Source organism: Rhinoderma darwinii, chromosome 8, assembly GCF_050947455.1.
Source record: "Rhinoderma darwinii isolate aRhiDar2 chromosome 8, aRhiDar2.hap1, whole genome shotgun sequence".
Taxonomy (NCBI): Eukaryota; Metazoa; Chordata; class Amphibia; order Anura; family Rhinodermatidae; genus Rhinoderma; species Rhinoderma darwinii.
Window position 1 is genome coordinate 98,937,630 of NC_134694.1, and position 21,071 is coordinate 98,958,700.

The following is a 21,071-nucleotide window of genomic DNA, read 5'->3' on the forward strand; positions in this document are numbered from 1 at the left end:
AAATGGAAATAGTTTGTCACAACCATGGTTCTTCCTAGAGCTGGCCACCCCACCAAACTAAATAATCTGGTGGGAGAAGGGTCAGAAGGTGACCAAAGACCCTGTGTGCAGATCGAGAAACTTCCAGAAGGTCAACCAACGCTGCAGCACTCCACCAATCTGGGCTTTATGGCAGAGTGGCCAGAAATAAGCCTCTCCTCAGTAAAAGACAGATGAAAGCGCTCCTGGAGTTTGCAAAAAAAGAACATAAAAGACTATGAGAAACAAGATTCTGTGGTCTGATGAAACCAAGATTAAACTTTTTGGCCTCCATTCTAAGTGTTGTGTTTGGAGGAAACCAGGCAGTGCCCATCACCTGCCCAATACCATCCCTACAGTGAAGCATGGTGATGGCATCATGCTGCGGGGATGATTTTCAGCAGATAGGACAGGGAGACTGCTCCATTCTTCTTTCCCTCAACCCAGACCAAAGTACAGAGATGTTCTTTTTTTTTTTTTAATCAGTTCAAGTTTATTCAACAAAACTCCACATTATTACAGGTCATTGTACGTTCTCATACAGTGTACAAGCAATTTTCAACAGACCCAATTCTTTACATTTAACCAAACATTCCCTTCCCCCCAACTCCCCCCTGTATCCCCCCCTGCCGATCTCCTCAGTACCACTTTTCCAATCCTCTCCCCTCAGTGGCCCTATACCTGCACTTGTTGCCTTAGTGTCATTAGCTCCACAGAAGCATACCCAGATTGATCAATCCACCTAGCCCATTGTTTGTCGAACTTGACCCTGGACCCCCTCTTGGAGTATATCCTATACTCCATCAGAACCTGTGAGTTAAGTGCCCCTATGATTTCTTGTTTTGATGGTGGCTCCGCATCCAGCCAGTGCTTTGCAATTCCTTTCCGAACTTGATACAGTATTTTAGCAATTGCCAACCCTGACATCCTATCTCCCCCCAAATCTCCAACATACCCTAGCAGCATTACTACAGGATCCCATGGGATCTGTACCTCAAACACTCTCCCCACTAGTTCCAATATTTCCGTCCACAGACTCCCCAGCTTCCCACATGTCCAGAACATATGAAGGATGTCTGCTTTTTCTTCCGGGCACCTAGGGCACTTTGCATCCGCTCTTAATCCCATTTGTTTCAGCACCCACGGGGTCCTGTACACCCTATGTATCAGAAACAACTGCGATCTTCGTTGTGCTACATTAATGGACAAAGTACATGTTGCTGCCAATACCGCCTCCCAGTGGTCTGTTGTAATAGGACCCACATCCCTCTCCCATATAGCTTTCACTGTTGCCATAGGATCTCCCAGATGTTCCACCAACAACCTGCGATAAACCAATGAGATTAATCCTTTTGATGTTACTGCCTTTGCAATATGCTCCAACACCCCCGCTGCATGCATCGTCAGGTCCACACTGACCGCTTGTGTCTGCACTGCGTGCCGAATCTGCAGGTACTGATAAAACATGCGGGAGTCCAGTTGAAACTCCTCCCTTACTTGCTGAAAAGATTTGAGTATGTCTCCCTCATACAACTGATTCAACCGTATTATGCCTTGCTGCTCCCACCCCTGCATCCCTTCCAATTTACCCAATTCCCCCAAATAAGCATTTCTCCAGAGCGGTGTATATTTAGTGCACTCCCCTATCCCCAGCAATTGCTTGCACTGCCACCACACCTTATGTATGAGAAGCAGAGTGGGTCTGGTACTCGCCATCTGTTTATATCTGTGCGCTTCCAGTCCTGCCAATGGGTTCTCCCCCCCCCCCCCCAGATATGATAGGATGCGCGCACTGGACCCCCATGTCTCTTCCTGCTCCCACCCCCAGAAATGCTGACATTGGGCAGCTAAATAATACACCCAAGCATTGGGAACAGCCAGGCCCCCCTCCTCCTTTGGCAGCTGTAATTTCTCCAGTTTAATCCTAGGTACCCCCTTCTTCCATACTAGGTCCCTAAAAAGGTTATGCAATCTCCTGAACCAATATTTGGGGATCCATACCGGTGAGTTATGTAGGACATACAACACCTGGGGCATAAGGATCATTTTAATCAAATTTGTCCTACCCAGAGCCGATAGGGGCAACTTATTCCACGCCTCTACTTTGGCTTTTATCTTTGTTAACAGTGGCATTACATTAAGGGACATATAATCCTGTACTTTCGCCGTCACCCTCACCCCCAAATACTTAAACTCCTTCACCACAGGTATCTCCACCTCCTCTTCCCCATTCTGGATATCCCCCGGGTCCATGAGCATTAGGGCCGATTTTGACCAATTAATGAGTAGTCCTGAATATTTCCCAAACCGCTTAATTAGGGCCATCACTAACGGTAATGTGCGTTCGGTATCCGCCATGAATAGCAGCATATCATCTGCGTATAATGCAATTCTTTCCTCCACCCCCCCATATCTCAACCCCTGAATTTATTCATGTTGTCTCACTGCACACGCCAAGGGTTCCACCGCCAACGCAAACAACAATGGGGACAATGGACATCCCTGACGCGTTCCCCGCTCCAGCGCAAACCGATCCGATAACACCCCATTCACCCTTATCTTTGCTGTCGGGGCTACATACAACAATTTTACCCATTTTATATAATTAGGGCCAAATCCCATTTTTTTCCAGAACTGACCACAAATAATTCCACTCCACACAATCGAATGCTTTGGCCGCATCTAAGGACATTATGGCTCTCCCCCCACGATTATCCGGCATAACTTGTAGATTCAAAAACAGCCGCCTCAGATTTACCGCCGTCGATTTGGATGGCATAAAACCGGCCTGATCTCCGTGTACCACCCCAGCTACTACTTTAGCTAGTCGAAGCGCCAATACTTTCGCCATGATTTTAATATCCGCCGTCAGCAGTGAGACTGGTCTATAAGAGCCCGGGAGTTGAGGATCCTTCCCCTCTTTAGGCAGAACTACTATAGTCGCTTCATACATTGTTTCTGGAAGCCGCCCCCTATTGAAGCTATCTAAAAGAGTGGCCAGTAACTGCGGCGCAAGCTCCTCCCCATATTCCTTAAAAACTTCCACCGGAAGACCATCCGGCCCCGGCGCCTTTTCACTGGCTAGTATCCCTATAGCCGCCTGTATTTCCTCCAGAGATATTGGCTCCTCCAATGTCCCTCTCTCCTCCCCCCTCAACCTAGGAAATTCTATCTCCCCTATATACTCTTCCAGCTGCTGAGGCGTGTGCTCTGCCCTAGAGGCATACAAATCCGAATAGAACTGCTGAAACACTTTCAAAATCTGTCCTGTATCAGTCTCCAACTTCCCCCCCTCCCCTTTAATGGTGTGTATGTAATTATTCTCCCTCTGAGCCTGCGCCATCCTTGCCAGTAACCGTCCAGTGGTTTCCCCCTCCTCATAATATTGGCGTTTTAAAAACATCCTTTTGTTATCTGCCCTCTCCAACTGATGTTGCTTTAACAACCGCTGCGCCTCCACCCAATGCTTCAATGTGTCTGTTGTGTTATCTATTATATGCAGCCTTTCTGTCTCCTCTACCCTTCCCAACAGTGCTTCTCCTAATTGTCTAGACCGTGTTTTTACTGCTGAAATGTGCTGGATGAACACCCCTCTCAGCCACGCCTTCATCGCGTCCCACAGTATCTCTTGCGGTACCGTTCCTGAATTGAACTGAAAGTACTCCTTTATGAGGTCTAAAATTTGTTTGTCTATCAGCTTTAGCCAAAAGGCATTAAGTTTCCAACACCCTTGCCCCCGCCCTGTCCTCTCCTCCGTCTCTACCTTCATTAACACAGGAGAATGATCCGATAACGCTCTTTGCAAGTATTCTATCTGAGCTACAAATGGTACCGCTGTCGGTGAGCACAAGATTAAGTCTATCCTGGATAAAGACTGATATGTGGAAGACGCACAAGAATACTGAAAGCTATTTGGATGTTTATCCCTCCATATGTCCCGCCAGCCCATTTCAGCAACCAGATGGCCAAAAGCTGTTACACCTCCCCCTGTCATGCCAAATTTATCCATATTGGTATTCAATACTGCGTTAAAATCCCCCATCACTAGTAACGGCACCTCCGGGTACCTAGCCAGTTCCTCCACCACTTTCTTGATACATCCACTAGAAAACGGAGGGGGTACATACAACACCACCAACACACAATTCCAATGATACAATGTACAGTGTACCCCCACATACCGCCCCTCCCCATCCTGGAAGGAGTCGTGACATACAAATGGCACTGCCCTATGTATGAGAAGACTCACCCCCCTTGAATATGTAGTATGGTAAGAATGAAAACTATGGCCTACCCAGGCCCTATGCATCATGGAAACTGAATCCCTAGTCATATGTGTCTCCTGTAGTCCTATCACCCTCGACTCCTGTTTTCTAATAAAATCAAATACCGCCTGTCGTTTTCTGGCTTCCCGCAGGCCCCGTACATTCCAGGACAAACAATTAATTGATCCCATCATCCCTCAACATATCACAGCTCCTCCTATCCTGTTCTCTTAATTTTACATATCCGACCGGCTGGGTCTTCTTTCCCTCCCTCCCCTCCCCCCCTGCAACCTCCCCTCCCCCCCCCTGCAACCTCCCCCGTAAACCTACCCCTTTCCAAGGGTTGGGGCAACAGAACGTATCTGCCATTACCCATAACAAACATCGGCAGGTCAACTCCGCCCACCATACATTCAACAATGCCATAACTCGTTATGTGCTTTTCCCGCTTAACTGACCATCCCTCCCGCTGCCATTTTCTTACAAATAAACTACCATCCCTTCAGCATATCAATACCCCTCAATGTCCATAAACACATTCCTCCTCTTCCGGTCTTCCGCGGTCCCCGCAACCATGCCCTCCAACTCCAAGTCCAATCAAATGCCAAATCTTGCAATTTTTCCTACGACACCTGGTTCAGTCCTGCATCCCCAGCCTCCTTTTGCCAGCCGGTCTGTTCCGGATCAACGCCGTCCCTCTGCCGGTCTCAGCTGACTTTCATGGCTATCCAACCATCTAACCGCTTCTCTCGGTGTCTCAAAAAAGGAAGTTGTTCCCAGCGCCACCACTCTCAAACGGGCAGGATACATCATCGAATATTGCACTTGTAATGCCCTTAGTCGTCTTTTTATATCCATAAACTGTGATCTTTTCCGTTGTACTTCCAAAGAGAAGTCCGGGAAGAAGGACACTTTCACCCCATTAAAGGAGATGTCTTGACGTTCTCTAGCTTTCCTCAGGATCTTGTCTCTATCTTTATAATGTAGAATCTTTATCAGCACCGGTCTCGGCGGCCTTCCGGGAGGGCCAGGTCTGGTCGGCACCCTGTGCGCTCTCTCCACCGCAAATAAAGGGGTCAATTCCTCTCTACCAAATGTGTCTATCAGCCACTTTTCAAAGAAGTCATCCAGATTCGTTCCCTCCACTCTTTCCGGAACCCCCACAAGGCGCACATTATTTCGTCTCAGCCGATTTTCCATATCGTCTGTCTTAGCCATCAATGTCGCCACTGCCTGCGAATGTGCCTGTACATCCTGCTTTATGTGAGGAATCGCATCCTCCATGTCTGAGACTCTCCCTTCCACGGCAGTGGTGCGTTCCGCAACTTTCTGCAAATCATTCCTGAGCAGCAAAATGTCCTCCTTCAATCCACCCATCTGACTTGCTAAGGTATTAAGGACCATAGAATTCTGCTTCACCGCTGCCAAAATGTCCTTTAGGGAGGGTTCCTCCTTCCTTACTCCACTTTTCCCTCCAGCACCTGGCTGATCCTGCATGGCGCCACTCATCTCCTCCTCCTCCTCCTCCTCACTTCTCATGTCCCCCGCCAAAGGAGAATACCTGGATCCATATGATGAGCTTCCAGCTGCCTGATCTCCAGCCGACTTTCGCTGCTGTGCAGCCGCCCCCCCTGCTCTCGGCGTGCGGGCGAACCTCTCCAGCTTTTCCACAACTTCCTGCCGGAGGCCTCTATTGCGGCCTTCCTTCTCCTCGGCGCCATCTTGAGCGCGGGACCCGGGACTCGCTGGCGGCGACTTCTGCTTCTTAGAGCGCGTCATTATGACCGGGTATTCGTGCTCCTCCACCTCCACACTCTGGTAAGCCCCTAGGGAAGCTATTTTCCCCGAGTTTTACGGGATATATGGACCTTAAAGGATGATTACAGCAGGAGCTCCGGTCACACACGTCCTCTCACATTCACCTCTAGGCCACGCCCCCGTACAGAGATGTTCTTAATGTAAATCTGATCCAGAGTGTTCTGGGCCGAAGATTCACCTTCTAACAAGACCATGAACCGAAGCACACAGCCAAGACCACACAGGAGTGGTTTAGGGACAACTCTAATTGGGCCACTGGACATTCACAGAGCCCTGACTTAAACCCAGTCAGACATCCCTGGAGAGACCTGAAAATGGCTGTCAACCGACGTCGCCATCCAACCCAACAGAGCTTGAGAGGATCTGCAGAGAAGAATGGCAGAAAATCCAGGTGTGCAAACCTTGTGGCATCATAACCCAAATAGACTGGATGCTGTTATCGCTGCCGAAGGTGCTTCAACTAAGTACGGAGTAAGGCCTCATGCACACGTCCGTATTTTGCTTCAGTATTTGGAAGTCAAAACCAGTAGTGGAACATAAACAGAGAGAACCTATAATGGAAAGATTTGTGTTTTGGCTCCGCTCCTGGTTTTGGCTTCCAAATACGGAAGCAAAATACTGACTAGAATACTGACGTGTGCATGAGACCTAAAGGGTCTGAATACTTATGACCAATGCAATGTTTTTTAGATTTTTCCTTTTTCAATAAATTGGCAAATATTACTAACATTCTGTTTTCACTTGATCATTATGTGGTATTGAGTGCAGAATCATGGGGGGGGGGGGGCTTCAAAGGCTCTGAAGACTTACCGAATGCTTTGTATATTATACATTATTTGCAGGATCCTCTAACAATTATATATGTAAGGAAATCCCAGGAAAACAAGGGTCGAGCATGTTAGATCTTAATGTGGTGAACCCATTATCCTCCAATTTCTCTTGGGTATACATTAAGCAGGGCCTGGCCAGTGTGTCGGACTGTTTAAATTTTGCCAACGTTATTTAACCGTTCAATGTTCAGCCAACGTTCGAGCTGACATGAGACAAACTAGCGTGGCTCTTTCCTCTTGTGTTGTGTTTTTTTTTTTTTTTTGTGTTATGGGCAGCTACATGAACGGACATCCATGCAGTCACCTAGAAAAAAATATTTATAGGTGTTAAATAGTTATTTATAGTCCTATGACAGGGTGGGTTTTTTTTTTGTTTGTTTAACCCCTTAATAACCGCCGATAAGCCTTTTCACGGCGGTCATTTAGTGGGCTTTATTCTGATGCATAAGCCTTTTCACGGCACTGCATCAGTATAAATAAACATAGCAGGGAGCCGTTAAATGTCCCTGCTCTCAGCTGGGGGCGTCCCTACTTGAACTTGTGAGATCAATATTCGTATAAATCTCACCCGTTCAGCCCCTCAGATGCGGCGCTCAATAGTGCGTGCCGCATCTGAGTTGTTTTGGAGAGAGGGAGGAAGCTCCCTCTCCCATCCCACTGACATCCGGTGGTAAGATCGCCGAGTGTCCGTGTCTTCTATGGCAGCCGGGGGCCTAATAAAGGCCCCCAGGTCTACCTGTAGTGAATGCCTGCTAGGTCATGTCAGAGGCATGTCCTAGCAGATGCCTGTCCGTTTTAAATTTTGTGTTCCGTGTTTTTTTTTTATTTGGGTATGGTGCTTTTTTTTTGTGTTTTGTTTTTTCCATAGACTTCTCTATAGGTCTTTAAAAAAAAAACGTCAGACCAAAGCATGTATAACATGACACTAAATGAAAATAATGCTAGCATTTTTAGAAACTATGGGTTGCCGTGGCTTTATGCCTAGAAGGCTGTAATGAAAGGCAGTAATGCTTTGGTTTACGGAATATACCAAAGCATTATAGAAGCGTTCAGAAGATCGAATTGTGAAGTCCCCTAGTGGAACTATAAAAAAAGAAAATAAAATTAGCTTATTTAAAAATAAAATAAAAACATTTTTCTCATAAAAATTTGTTTTATTTAGTAAAAAATAAAAAATCCACATCTATGTTTATTGCTGTGATCGTAACGACCCGAACATAGTTAAGACCATTAATTAAACCGCATGGTGAACACTGTACAAATATATAGTTAGTTAATCAATAAGTCCCACATACCACAACAGTATCCATGCAAACTACGCCTAGTCCAGCAAAAAAACTCACATATGGCGACATCGATGAAAAAATAAAATGGCTTTGGCTCTTGAAATGCGGCGATGCAATTACAAATTTTTGTTTATTTTGCAAACGCAGTAGAACATAAAAAATAAAACCTATACATATTAAGTATCGCACCAACTCCTAAGATAAAGGTAACCTGTTAGTTACGCTGCATGGTGAACGGGGTAAAATTTAAAATGCGCAAAACAATGCTGGAATACTTATTATTTTTTTCCCAAATAAAGTTAATGAATATAGTATATGCACCCAAAAACACAACTAGTCCTGCAGAAAACAAGAAGTCTGCATAGGACTGTCCCTTGATGACTTAACCTCTTTATGACTCTTGAAACATAAATGATGGTCATTTAGGCCAAAATAGGCTTGGTCATCAAGGGGTTAAGTTAAAATCTGGAGCTTTACTTTGTCACTCCAGGTCAGTAAGGCCGGGTTCCCATGGGTCGGATATGTTGGGTACAACACTTTGCAGTTTGTTTGCAGTTTGTCCTTGCAGAATTTCCGCTGCAGATAGCAGCGATTAAAAAAAATAGATAAAGTTTATACTAACCCCGGGCCCTAATCATGGGGACGCCTGTGCAGTCCGGCCTCCTGGGATGATGCTGCAGCAGTCAAATGGGATGAAACGTCAATCTAGGAGGCCGGCCTGGAAGAACATAATTTATTTTCATCTTAAACCCATTCATTTTTTTTATTTTTCCCCCCTTATTTGTATTTTTTCCAGGAGAATCGCAACGTTTCAGCTGCAAAAGTCACAATACTTGGCTATTTGTTGCGGCTTTTACATCCTTATTGAATTCAATGGGGGAAACCCGCAACAAAAAAGCATAAATTGACATGCTGCGGGTTTAAAATCCGCACTGCAGGTCAATTTATAAACGTTCTTGCTGCTTTTTTTTCCGCAGAGTTTGCATGAGGTTTACTTTGCGGCTACTGTAAATACTACGCTATTTTCGCACATAATTACTTTGCAAAAATTCAACGGCGTTTACGCTAAGTGGGAACCCAGCCTTAAAGCGTCTCTGTCACCACATTATAAGTGGCCTATCTTGTACATGATGTGATCGGCGCTGTAATGTAGATTACAGCAGTGTTTTTTTTATTTGGAAAAACGATCATTTTTGACTGAGTTATGACCTATTTTAGCTTTATGCTAATTAGTTTCCTAATTGACAACTAGGCGTGTTTTACTATATGACCAAGTGGGCGTTGTGGAGAGAAGTGTATGACGCTAACCAATCAGTGACCAATCAGCGTCATGCACTTCTATCCATTCATGTAATCGTATTGAGCCGCAGAATAAAATAAAGGGCCTGTTCACATCACCGTTCATTTCCGTCGGAGGGTTTCCGTCGGGTGAACCCCGCAACGGAAAGTAAAACTGACAGCACAGCTTCCGTTTCAGTCACCATTGATCTCAATGGTGACGGAAACATCGCTAATGCTTTCCGTTTGTCACCATTCCGTCTGGTTTCCGTTTTTCCGACAGAATCAATAGGGTAGTCGACTGCGTTATTGATTCCACCGGAAACCAGCCGGAACGGTGACGAATGGAAAGCATTAGCGATGTTTCCGTCACCATTGAGATCAATGGTGACTGAAACGGAAGCTGTGCTGTCAGTTTCACTTTCCGTTTCGGAGTTCACTCGACTGAACCCCAGAACGGAAATGAACGGTGATGTGAACAGGCCCTTAGTTGTTGTTGTTGTTTTTTTTACTGCACGGTAAGAGCTGTGAAAACGAACCCCCAAAAAATAGAGGAAACGCAGTTTTGTCCAATTTCAGCCCGTAAAGAATATTTTTTCCCAGTTTCCCAGTACATAATATGGTACCAATAGAAAATACATCTCCTCCCGCAAAAAAAAAAAGCCCTCAACACTCGATTGACGGAAAAATAAAAAAAGTTCTGGCTCATGGAACGTAGGGAGTGAAAAAGAAAAAAAAATTGTATGTTCTGAAAGGGTTAAAACAGTGCATGTGTTGAAGACTCGCTATAATAAAATTTGAATTCAGAATTGCTCTATATAGCATTCTCTAATACATTTTGTTTGGTGAACCTCTACTTATGTATTACTCGTCATATTTACTACATTCCCTGTCATTAATAGCTGATCGCCAGGGGGTAGAGAAGCTGGACCCGCAGTGATCTTCTGATTGCCAGGCCAGTTTCTATTTAAAAAGTGAGACCACCATTCAGGCTGGGTTCACACTGAGTTTTTTGCAGGAAGAAAATCTGCCTCTAAATTCCGTTTGGAATTTAGAGGCAGATTTTCCTCTGCCTGCACGCCATTGAGCGCCGTGGGCATAAAACGCCGCGAAATACGCTTTATCTGCCTCCCATTGATGTCAATGGGAGGTCAGAGGCGTAGACGCCCGAAGATGGGGCATGTCCCTTCTTTTTCCCTTGAGCCGGTTTTTTTGCTCGCGGGAAAAAAACTTCCCTGCCTCCCATTGAAATCAATGGGAGGCATTTTCAGACGTTTTTTGGCGCGTTTTCTGATGAAGTTTTCGCGTAAAAAAAAACAAAACTGTGTGAACCCAGCCTAAAATGGGGGATAATACCCTTGTTTTTGGATGTATGATGTACAGAAGCAGGAGAAATGGTAACATTTGCAGTAAGTTTGTGTCTTTTTGGTCCTTTGAAAAAAAAAAAGACCAAAAAAAATGGTATTTGTGTTGCAAGTTTTTGTTTTTTTTCTTTCAATTATAGGATTGTGAAAGATCACATAGTAATTCACCGACACCATTTGGATTAAAGCCAAGATCTGGTAAGTATGTCTGGCTGTATTATCCACTTATTTATAACCCGTGAACTTTTTCCAAGACTTCCCAATGTGGAGCTGTAACATTGTGATTATGTTCCCCCTAAATGTAATTTCTTCTGGTAATGGTCGTAAACAAAAAAAAAAAAAAATCCTTTGCTGCAAGTTCAACCCCCATAGACTTGTTCAGAGATGGGCAAAAAACACTTAGGGTATGTGCACACACACTAATTACGTCCGTAATTGACGGACGTATTTCGGCCGGAAGACCCAGACCGAACACACTGCAGGGGGCCGGGCTCCTAGCATCATAGTTATGTACGATGCTAGGAGTCCCTGCCTCTCTGCAGGACGACTGTCCCATACTGAAAACATGATTACAGTACGGGACAGTTGTCCTGCAGCGAGGCAGGGACTCCTAGCGTCATACATAAGTATGATGCTAGGAGCCCGGCTCCCTGCACTGTGTTCGGTCCGGTACTTGCGGCCGAATTACGTCCGTCAATTACGGACGTAATTAGTGTGTGTGCACATACCCTTAGACTTTTTCATACAGAACTGTTTTTCTTCTGTTTCAGGAGATTTGTATAGTAGATTGTGTGTTGTCACATTGACGGATTTCTTCTTTCAGCTTTTAGTCGTTCCTCTCGGCAGGACTTGGGGGCATTAGATCCGGGTTTCACAATGCGAAGGAAGATGGAGCATCTAAGAGAAGAGAGAGAACTGATAAAACAGCTGCGGAATGTATGTGAGAGTGGATTGTATATGCTTTCTGGGGCTTCAGCCTCTTTACTCAGCAGTACAACTAGTGAAAAAGATACTAGAAGGTCTGATTCAGACGAACGTGTCCGTTTTGTGTCCGCAAAAAAACGGACTATATTTAATGCGATTGTCATCAGTGTTCCGGTTTTTGTTATTTTGTTTTTTCTCATTTTTTACCAACTGGTTTGTGACAAACACAGACAGCACACAGAGGTCGTCTGTATGCTGTCCGTTTTTTTCACGTACCTGTTGACTTCAATGGGCGACGTGGTCCGAAAAACCGACCAAAATAGGACATGCAGTGAGTTTCAAGCAACGGACACACGCTGCATGAAAAGTCACGCATGTGTGAATAGCTGCATTGATTTGCGCAGGTTTGTGTGCTGTCCGTTATTTAGACGCACAGCACGCGGACGTCATTTTATGTTAGTCTAAATCAGTCCCAACTTGAGGGGAATGTACCATTTTAAATGATCTCTGTGTGCATTACTAAATTAACTTTTAAAGTTCTAGGCCAGTCATAGCATGGGGGATCAATCACAAAACGTGACGGAAGTTGCATTTATCACAATATAGGGCCTCATGTATGAGAAGGATTCGGGGGCAGATTTTGTTTATAGCAATCCATCAGATCTCTACTTGAATTTTTTGAAATTTTTGTTTTGCTATAGACCCACAGCTGGTTTCTGATTTTATAAATGTTTGACCTATGAAAACTTGTACTCTTGTCGTAGAGGTATATTTTAGTTAAAGGGATGGCACAGGATTTAGAAAAACCATGGTTGCTTTCTTCTAAAAACAGAGCCAGACCTGTTCATGAGTTGTCTGGTATTGCAGCACAGCTCTACTGAAGTGAATGGAGCAGAAATACCTTGCACAACCTGTGGACAGGTGTAGCAGAAATGCTTTAAGGGTTCGGTTTCTCTCACAATTATTAGAATGCAATGTGTATAACCAGGTTTAATTGTAATTCTTAATCATCATGTTGTCCCAGCCCTTGACATCCTTAGGCTGCATTAAGACGAGCGTAGCTAACCTCTGACGTGAAAAACTATCGTTTTCCACGTCCGTGGTGCACTCGTGCGGGGCACCTTGTCACGGATCCACTGCGTGACACGCAGTAAAATAGGACACGTCGTCTTTTTTCACGGACCCTTCACACGCTCCGTGTGACGGCCGTTGTTTTAATGGCCGACTCACGAACTACATATACGCTCATCTGAGTGAGCCCTTAGGTAATGCAATGCAGTAATTTGGCAAATGGCTGCAAAATCATGATCCATCTCATGGCTAATATCGCTCCTTAGCGTCCGCTTATCCCTACCACCCAGCACTTTGAAGCTGCTCTCCAGTAGCTGATAGATGGGATTTTCAACAGGGGACCCCTGTCTATTCACTTTGTCTATTCAGATTTGTCACCGGAATATGCTCTCCTATGTAAAGGAGTTTCCCCATCTCAGACATATATATATAGCATAGGATATCCGCTGTTTTCTTTGTTATGCTCTATTGGGCTTATAGTACAGCAGATCTGTCCCTGTGATATACTGCCCTTACAAAGGGTATTCCTATCTCTGACACTTTTTATGCCATCTTTCTAGGATATCCCATGACTGTCTGAAAGATGGGAAGGATAAATTGTTTAACCCCTTAATGACCGGCCCTGAATAGGTCTTAATGACCTGCTGCATTTTTCAGTTTTTACCTCTGTATTTCAGCAGCCATAACTTTTTTTTCTATTTTTTCATTGACGTGGCCGTATAAGGCCTTTTTTTTATACGGGAGAAGTTTGTAAAAAAAAAATTCAGAGTTTGGAGGTAGAAAACATTTTTTACGGTGTGAATATAAGACCATGCGATTCTCTGCATTCTTTTTCTCATTTATTTTTTATCCCGTTCAGGTTTCACGCTAAATAACCTAAACCAGAAAGAGAAGAAAAGTCACGACCAAGTATTTGCAAAATTACAAACAATCTTTATTTCAGTCAAAAATACACAGAAAAAGCACATTACAACTATACACAGTAAAAAGAATGAACCCTCATAAAGAGATGGAATCCGAACATGAAAGCAGCCTGGTCCCCCAGATGTTAAAATGGTCACAAGATCCCACAAAGAGCATAAATCAATATTATTAGGCAGGTGCTAAGCATAGTACATTTGCACAGATAGATACCTAAAAAAATATACATAGGCAAACTAATGAGCAGTATACCTGCACCTACGTAGTGGAAAATGAGCACGAGATCAGGACCGGGAGGGGAGACCGCTGCCAGACCCGACGCGCGTTTCGCTGGTGCTTCGTCAGGGGTGACCATTGGTCACTGTGACCATTGGCACAATTTGGGGCATTGCTCGGTTTGCTACGCTAAATAACCTGTTACATTAATTCTTCAGGTTATTACGGTCGTTTAGATACCTAATTTGTAGGTTTTTGGTTTTTATTTAGTGTAGGGGCAATAAAATATATTTTATGCAAAATAATGCCTATTTTTTATATAAATCCCATTAAGGGATAACTTTATTAAAAACTTTTTTGTATGCTAATACATCATACTGTATCACTATGACACAGGTTGCTGTTAGGGCAGCACATAGTGTGCCCGAACAGCAGGCTTACTGAACAGACAGCCCTGGGGTCCTTTCTAGGACCAGGTTTCCGATGACTAGATCAAAGCAGGGATTTCCTTTTAATCTTGCCACGGTCACAGACCGTTTTCTGACCCCAGCTGTATTCAGCAGGCTGCTCTAAGATCAGGAGCTGTAAGTTACATCGCCTGCTTAAAGGATGAGCGCTCATCAGCCTCTTCTACAGCAACGCCAAAAGGGGTCGCTTTAGATTAAGGACATGCACCGCCTGCCGTCAAAAGACGGTGGGCGGTCGTTAAGGGGTTAAGACCCAGCTCTTTGGCTGTGGTGGTGACATAGATTCCAATTTAGTCATTGGTAGTTTGCTTAGAATTTGCTATATGAATCAGCTGAAGCAAAACTGCACATCAGACTTGAAACTCAATTTCTACCTAATCACAAAGATCAGATGCATACAAATGTTTTGCCGGTCCTTCCTCATTCGAGGACTGGTTTAGCTGAGCCTGGTATTCTGTGACATGCAGAAAAATGAGTAAAAACCAGTGGTCCCCCCCCCTCACTCTTCCCGACTAAGAAATCGGACTCCTTTTATTAGTGGATAGTGACCGCCGTGTTCTCTCTGCAGTGGTTGTCTACAGAAGGACTGGCTAAAACTACCCCCCAGCACTGACAAACAGCAGTATAAGGCTCAATTCCTTGGATTACTTGTGAGCATGGCTTGAGGATGGAGTTTGTGGGACATCACGCGACCCACTCTCAAAGCCGAAGCTGAATGAAAACCTGGAAATTCAAGTCTAATATATATTTTTTTGTTTCTTTTATGAGGCATTCTCTCTCCCTCTCCTCCTTATACATAAATGCATGCAGCTTATACTCCTTTATGCATTATTTCCACAGAATCTAGAATCCAGGCTGAAGGTCATTCTGCCAGAAGATATTGGAGGAGCACTTATGGACGGAGTAGTTTTATGTCATCTTGCCAATCATATAAGACCACGTTCAGTGGCAAGTATTCACGTTCCATCACCAGCAGTGGTAAGATTTGATGTTTCTCCAGGTGTATTGAATGTCCATTTCTAATGACCAGCCCTCTTAGAATTTATAATTTAGCATCTTCCTGTACATGCAGACAGCTGGCCGACCCTTCATGTGCCCTCATGTATATTGCAAAGTGGCAGTGTACATGATTGGTCAAAGCCCTCAATGAAGCTCCTGCTTTTAGTGTAATTCCTTAAAGGTGTTGTCTGGGCACGGGGCAGGTTTTCATACTGATGACCTATCCACAGGAGAGGCCATGTGATCGGTGGGGGTCCGACACCCGGATCCTGCTCTGATCTACTGCCTCCGGGCACAGAATGTCCTTTCCGAATGGCTCTGGCCACTGTACAGCGGCCGTACTGTAACTCTGCTACTACTGAAGTGTATAGGAGCAGTACTGCAGCAGGGCCGCTATACAGTGTCCGGGGCCATCTGCTTCAAACACTGGCAACTGCATAACATCTGGAGCCCGGAGGCAGTCTAACAACTGATCGGTGCGGGGTCCGGGTGTCTGACCCTATCGATCATATACTGATACGCTATCCTGTGGTTAGATCATCAGTATATAAAATTTAAACGCCCCTTTCTTGGACAACTCCTTTTTAAAGCGACCCTCCGGTCCAAATAAAATTTTGTACTTTACATGGCAAATGTTTTGTCAACCTATGCGCGGCCCGGTTCCTGAATGTTCCTGTGGCCTGTTTTCTGCTCTCCAAAATGTCTTCCAGAGTCTCCGCATTCCTTATGCTTCTCTCTTCCTCTGATAATTACAGATATCCCCCAGCATCCTACATATGTAACGCAATGAGTCGGGTGTTATCGCACAGGACGCTTGGATTGGCAGACTTCTGGATAAAGTCTTTCTTTCGCGACAAATCCTCTTTAGACTATTACATAAAAAATTTCTAATGAATGTTGAGATGTGTTTCTAAGTAATTTGCTATTTCCATGCACTGAGGAAATAATTAGGCTATTTTAAACCATATTTAAAAAAATATATAAATACGTTCTTCGTTGTTTGAGCTTGACCGAACCTAATATTTGTTTGATGGAATTAAAGCCTTTAATCTTGGTGTCTATTTTGAGTCAAGACCTAATCAATCACATCAAAGTTATGAACTTAAGGCCTCATTTACACGAGCGTAATATACGCGCGTGCTTTTCACGCGTGTCGTACGCAGCTATATTACTCTATGGGGCAGTGCAGACGATGCATGAATTTTGCGCAGCGCGAGTGCGTTGCGTAAAACTCACGACATGTTCTATAATCGTGCGTTTTTCGCGCATCACGCACCCATTGAAGTCAATGGGTGCGTGAAAACCACGCATGCCGCACGGAAGCACTTCCGTGCGAACTGCGTGATTCGCGCAAGAGCTGTCAAAAGGATGAATGTAAACAGAAAAGCACCACGTGCTTTTCTGTTTACAAACATCCAAACGGAGTGTCAAATTAGAGATGAGCGCACCGAACTTCACCGGGTTCGGCCGAACTCGTTTTGACCGAACCCGGCAAAAAATTTTCCGGTACGCGACGTCGGGAGACAGTCACTGTCCACGGTGCTGAAAGAGTTAAACTGGTTCAGCACCATGGACAGTGACTTCCGATCACAATATACATGTACGTGTAAAAAAAAACAGAAGTTCTGACTTACCGATAACTCCCGGGTTCTTCCTCCAGTCTGACCTCCCGGGATGACAATTCAGTTCAAGTGACAGCTGCAGCCAATCACAGGCCAAGCACAGGCTGCAGCGGTCACTTGGACTGCCGCGTCATCCTGGGAGGTGGGGCCGGATGACAAGAGAGGGACGCGTCACCAAGGCAACGGCCGGGAGACCGGACTGGAGGAAGCAGGAAGATCTTGGTAAGTATGAACGTCTTTTTTTTTTTATTCACAGGTTGGTGTATATTGTGATCGGAATTCACTGTCGAGGGTGCTGAAAGAGTTACTGCCGATCAGTTAGCTCTTTCAGCACCCTGGACAGTGACGGACGTCGACTGGCCTCATCTCTATGATGGCGGCTGCGCGAAAATCACGCAGCCGCGCATCATACACGGATGACACACTGAGCTGTCAAGTGCCTTTTGCGCGCGCAAAACGCTGCGTTTTTTGCGCGCGCAAAACACACACGCTCGTGTAAATCAGGCCTAAATGTGATCGATAACACGTGGATCCTGCGTGTCGGAGACCAACAGGACCTGCTGACACTGAACCAGTCAGTGCCGCTGACATGATGGATTCAGGTTTCAGTGCTATTCAAGATCCATGGATGCTGTATCTGAAAAAGTAAAAACATGTTTTAACAAATTACAAAGTTGGACTGTAAACTAAAGTATACTGTTTTAGTAAAAAAAAAAAGTCTTCAAAGGTTTACAAAGCCTTTAAACAAATTAGCGGTGTTCTCCCTGCAGTATGCGAGTACATTCGCTAATATAAATACCGGTCCCATTGCGCTGATTACGATTTTAATAGGTTTTTATAGCACTGACGGGGGACCAAAAATCTAGTGCCACAGTCTTCCTTTATGACTACACGACTAGTCGTCATGTGACCGGCCCCGCTGTACTCTGTGTAATCGCTGTACTACCGCTTATACATACAGTAGATTGGGGCTGGTCACATGACTAAGAGTCGTATCGTCATCAAAGAAGGCTGTGCAACTAGACTACCGGTCCCCCCGCGGCGCTATGAAAATCTCAGAATCAGGGTGACTGGAATGTATATTAGCGATGTACTCCCGTACTGCAGTGAGTAAACTGCTAATACTTTTTGGTCCCCACATAACCCCTTTAAAGTCTCAACTTGACCTTTAATCTCCTAGCACGCTGCCAAGGCAAACCTGAGGTGCCCGCACTCGTTCATTGGAATAGGACCCGTGCACAATTTTCCTCGGCATCTTTCGTTTCCCTCCGCAAACGTGCCACCTACTTTTCTACATGCCCATTGTATGATTGGGTGGAGATCGAAAGTAAAGTGTGTGTGTGTGTGTGTGTTAGATAGATATTAGTCAATAAAAATTGCACTTCATCTTCATATATCCAATAGACATATAATAAAAATTTGTTGTATTAATTTTTGCGTTGCGAACAAAGTTCCCTTACGTGAGAGGCCAGCTGAACGAATCTGCTAGTAGGTGGATGTATTGTGATGAGCGACCACCACTGCGATCCTTTTTAATGACCTCTTTTGGTGTATCTGTATGGTCCGCTTGAAATCTTGTTCTCTTTGGTTGCAGCCGTGAATTGTGCTGAACTCTGGTAACTCGGAAGTATCTGGGTCTAGTTCTAAATTTATACTTTCCTAAGAATGTATTTAATTGCAAGAATGCCATTTTTACTGTGTGATGTAAGATAGTTAGGCGAGGAGTTGAAAGAGTCTTCGAGAAATAAATGTTTAAAAATAATGAAAAACCGTCATGGTAATCTGCCATTGACCACAGTGAATTCTTTAGCTCCGCAATTGAATCCAGAACGTCTGCTGTAGAAGTGTTTTAACCCCTTTTCGGTCATTGATATCTTATTCTATTTAATTCTTTTTGTCTATAGCTGATTATGTTCGGTGTTTGGCAGCACGTTGCAGCTATTAGGGTGTGTTAACACGCAGCATAAACACTGCGGATTTTCCGCAATGGATTTCATTGCGGATAACCCGCAGCATAATACAGTAGGAGCAGTGTGGATGAGATTTGAACAAATCTCATCCACACGCTGTGAAAGAAATCAGCCGGAAACCCGTTCATTAATTGACCTTGTTTTTTCATTTTTTCTTTTTATTATTCCGCAGCATGTCAATTTATGCTTTGGAATCGCTGCTTTTCTTTTGCGGGTTTTACCCACTGAATTCAATGAGGAGATAAAACCCACAATAAATAGGCAAACTTTGCTATTTTTGCCATGAAAAAGCTGCGATTCTGCCACCGCAAGTCAGAAAAAACACTTTTGGGTTAATAATAAGGTTAATACTTGGCCCGTTGTCATAGCACCGGGGTTCTTCTGTTCTCCGTCCCGGCTGGCCTCCTCGGGTGACGTTTCATCTCGTGTGACTGCAGCGGTCATATGGGCTACCGCATCTTCCCAGGGGGCCGGCCTAGATGAGAACAGAAGAATGCTTTGCTATGACAATGGGGTAAGAATTTTATTTTATTCCTCTACCACTGTTTTTCGCAGTCGAGATTCCGCCCGAAAAAATGCACCACAATTCAGTGCGGTTTTTAGTCCGGAATTCCCTGTGGGTATCAGGACAGATACGCTGTGTACTTTTATGAAGCGTATCCGCCCTCTGTGAACATAGCCTTACTTCACTTTATCGAGGGCTGTGGTCCCTTATTTTTAGGCATCAGTGATCAGGACTCATTAGTCATTGAGTTCAGCACTGTGCATGCTGGAACAAGCCTACTAATACATTGATGTTGCAACTTTGGTTGGATGAATGACCATTGTATTTGGATGACCATTAAGTCCTAGTCTTTTAAATGGAAGATAACTGATTCAGGTCTCACAAAGCCAGGAAGCCAATGCTGCCATAAATTTAAGTATTTGTATTGAAGTTTCGTTAAAATATGAAGTCGCTCCCTGTGTAACAAAACTACCAGTCGTGGCTCTGTTTTGTGTCTAACAGATGTGATATCGTGTTTTTGTTTTTTTTTTGCAGCCAAAACTCAGCATGGCAAAATGCAGGCGTAATGTAGAAAACTTTCTGGAGGCATGTAAGAAACTTGGCGTTCCACATGTGAGTTTAATGAGTTCATCTATTCATGTCATCATTTGCAAAACTGACCCCTTACTCAGAGTCTGACTGTGGGAGGAAAAACGGCTACTAATAAGAGGGATGCACATTGGACACCGTAATGATCATGAACTCTTGAATATTTGTGTTAAAGAATACTTCTAGGGGAACCCCCCCCCCCCCCCCCCAGTCCAGCATCCTGCCTACTTCTGATCAGACACCATATTGATTCTACGATTTTATGTTGCTCGGAGCATCACATGTGCAGTAAGAGCCAGTACCATCTATGCCTGCTAGGAGGACCGTGTGAATATCCTTCCATCAATATTCTCCTAGATAAGAAGTATAGATCCAGGGAAGCTGAGCTATTCACTAAAACTGTGTGAAAGGAATCTGTGTAGTCCTTAATAACTGATTGGAATCTTCCTGCACCCTGTGGAGAACCTGTGGGGAACAGTCCATGTAATTATCATAGTTCTGGTGCCTGTATGCGTGACACCGGCTTAACCCCATTGCCTCAAGTAGAAAGTGTCACCGTGCTACACAATATGTTGTGCTATATAGTGATAGAAGCAACAAGGAAAATATATTTTTTTCACGCCGATTGCGTTGCAGTATAAATAACATGTAAACCTTATACTACGGGGCGTTGTGATTGTGGCAATACCTAATGGTATTTTTTTTTTTTTACGGTTTACTATTGGTATACTATTAACATTTTTATTGTAGAAAAAAAAGGGTGTTTATTTCATTTAGATTTTTACTTTTGGACTTGAAGCTGCGATCACTTGATCCCATTTATAATGCATGCCTGTGATGTACTGTAAGGCAATCTATTAGACCAGGCTCCTTTTTAAACTCGGGGAGGCCTCTGTTAGGCCCCCAGCTGCTTTGTTAAACTAATCTGC

The 21,071-nt window shown here is 44.4% G+C and overlaps 1 protein-coding gene across 3 annotated transcripts in view; it reads left to right on the top strand.

The window, feature by feature from the left end:
- Positions 1 to 21,071, top strand: part of LRCH2 (leucine rich repeats and calponin homology domain containing 2) — an 84,881-nt gene that overhangs the window by 54,967 nt on the left and 8,843 nt on the right. For all 3 annotated transcript variants that reach the window (XM_075835977.1, XM_075835978.1, XM_075835979.1), the window contains 4 exons: positions 11,000 to 11,057; positions 11,683 to 11,795; positions 15,299 to 15,436; positions 20,089 to 20,166. In XM_075835977.1, coding sequence (XP_075692092.1) covers positions 11,000 to 11,057; positions 11,683 to 11,795; positions 15,299 to 15,436; positions 20,089 to 20,166 — 387 coding nt within the window. The remainder of the gene's footprint in view (positions 1 to 10,999; positions 11,058 to 11,682; positions 11,796 to 15,298; positions 15,437 to 20,088; positions 20,167 to 21,071) is intronic.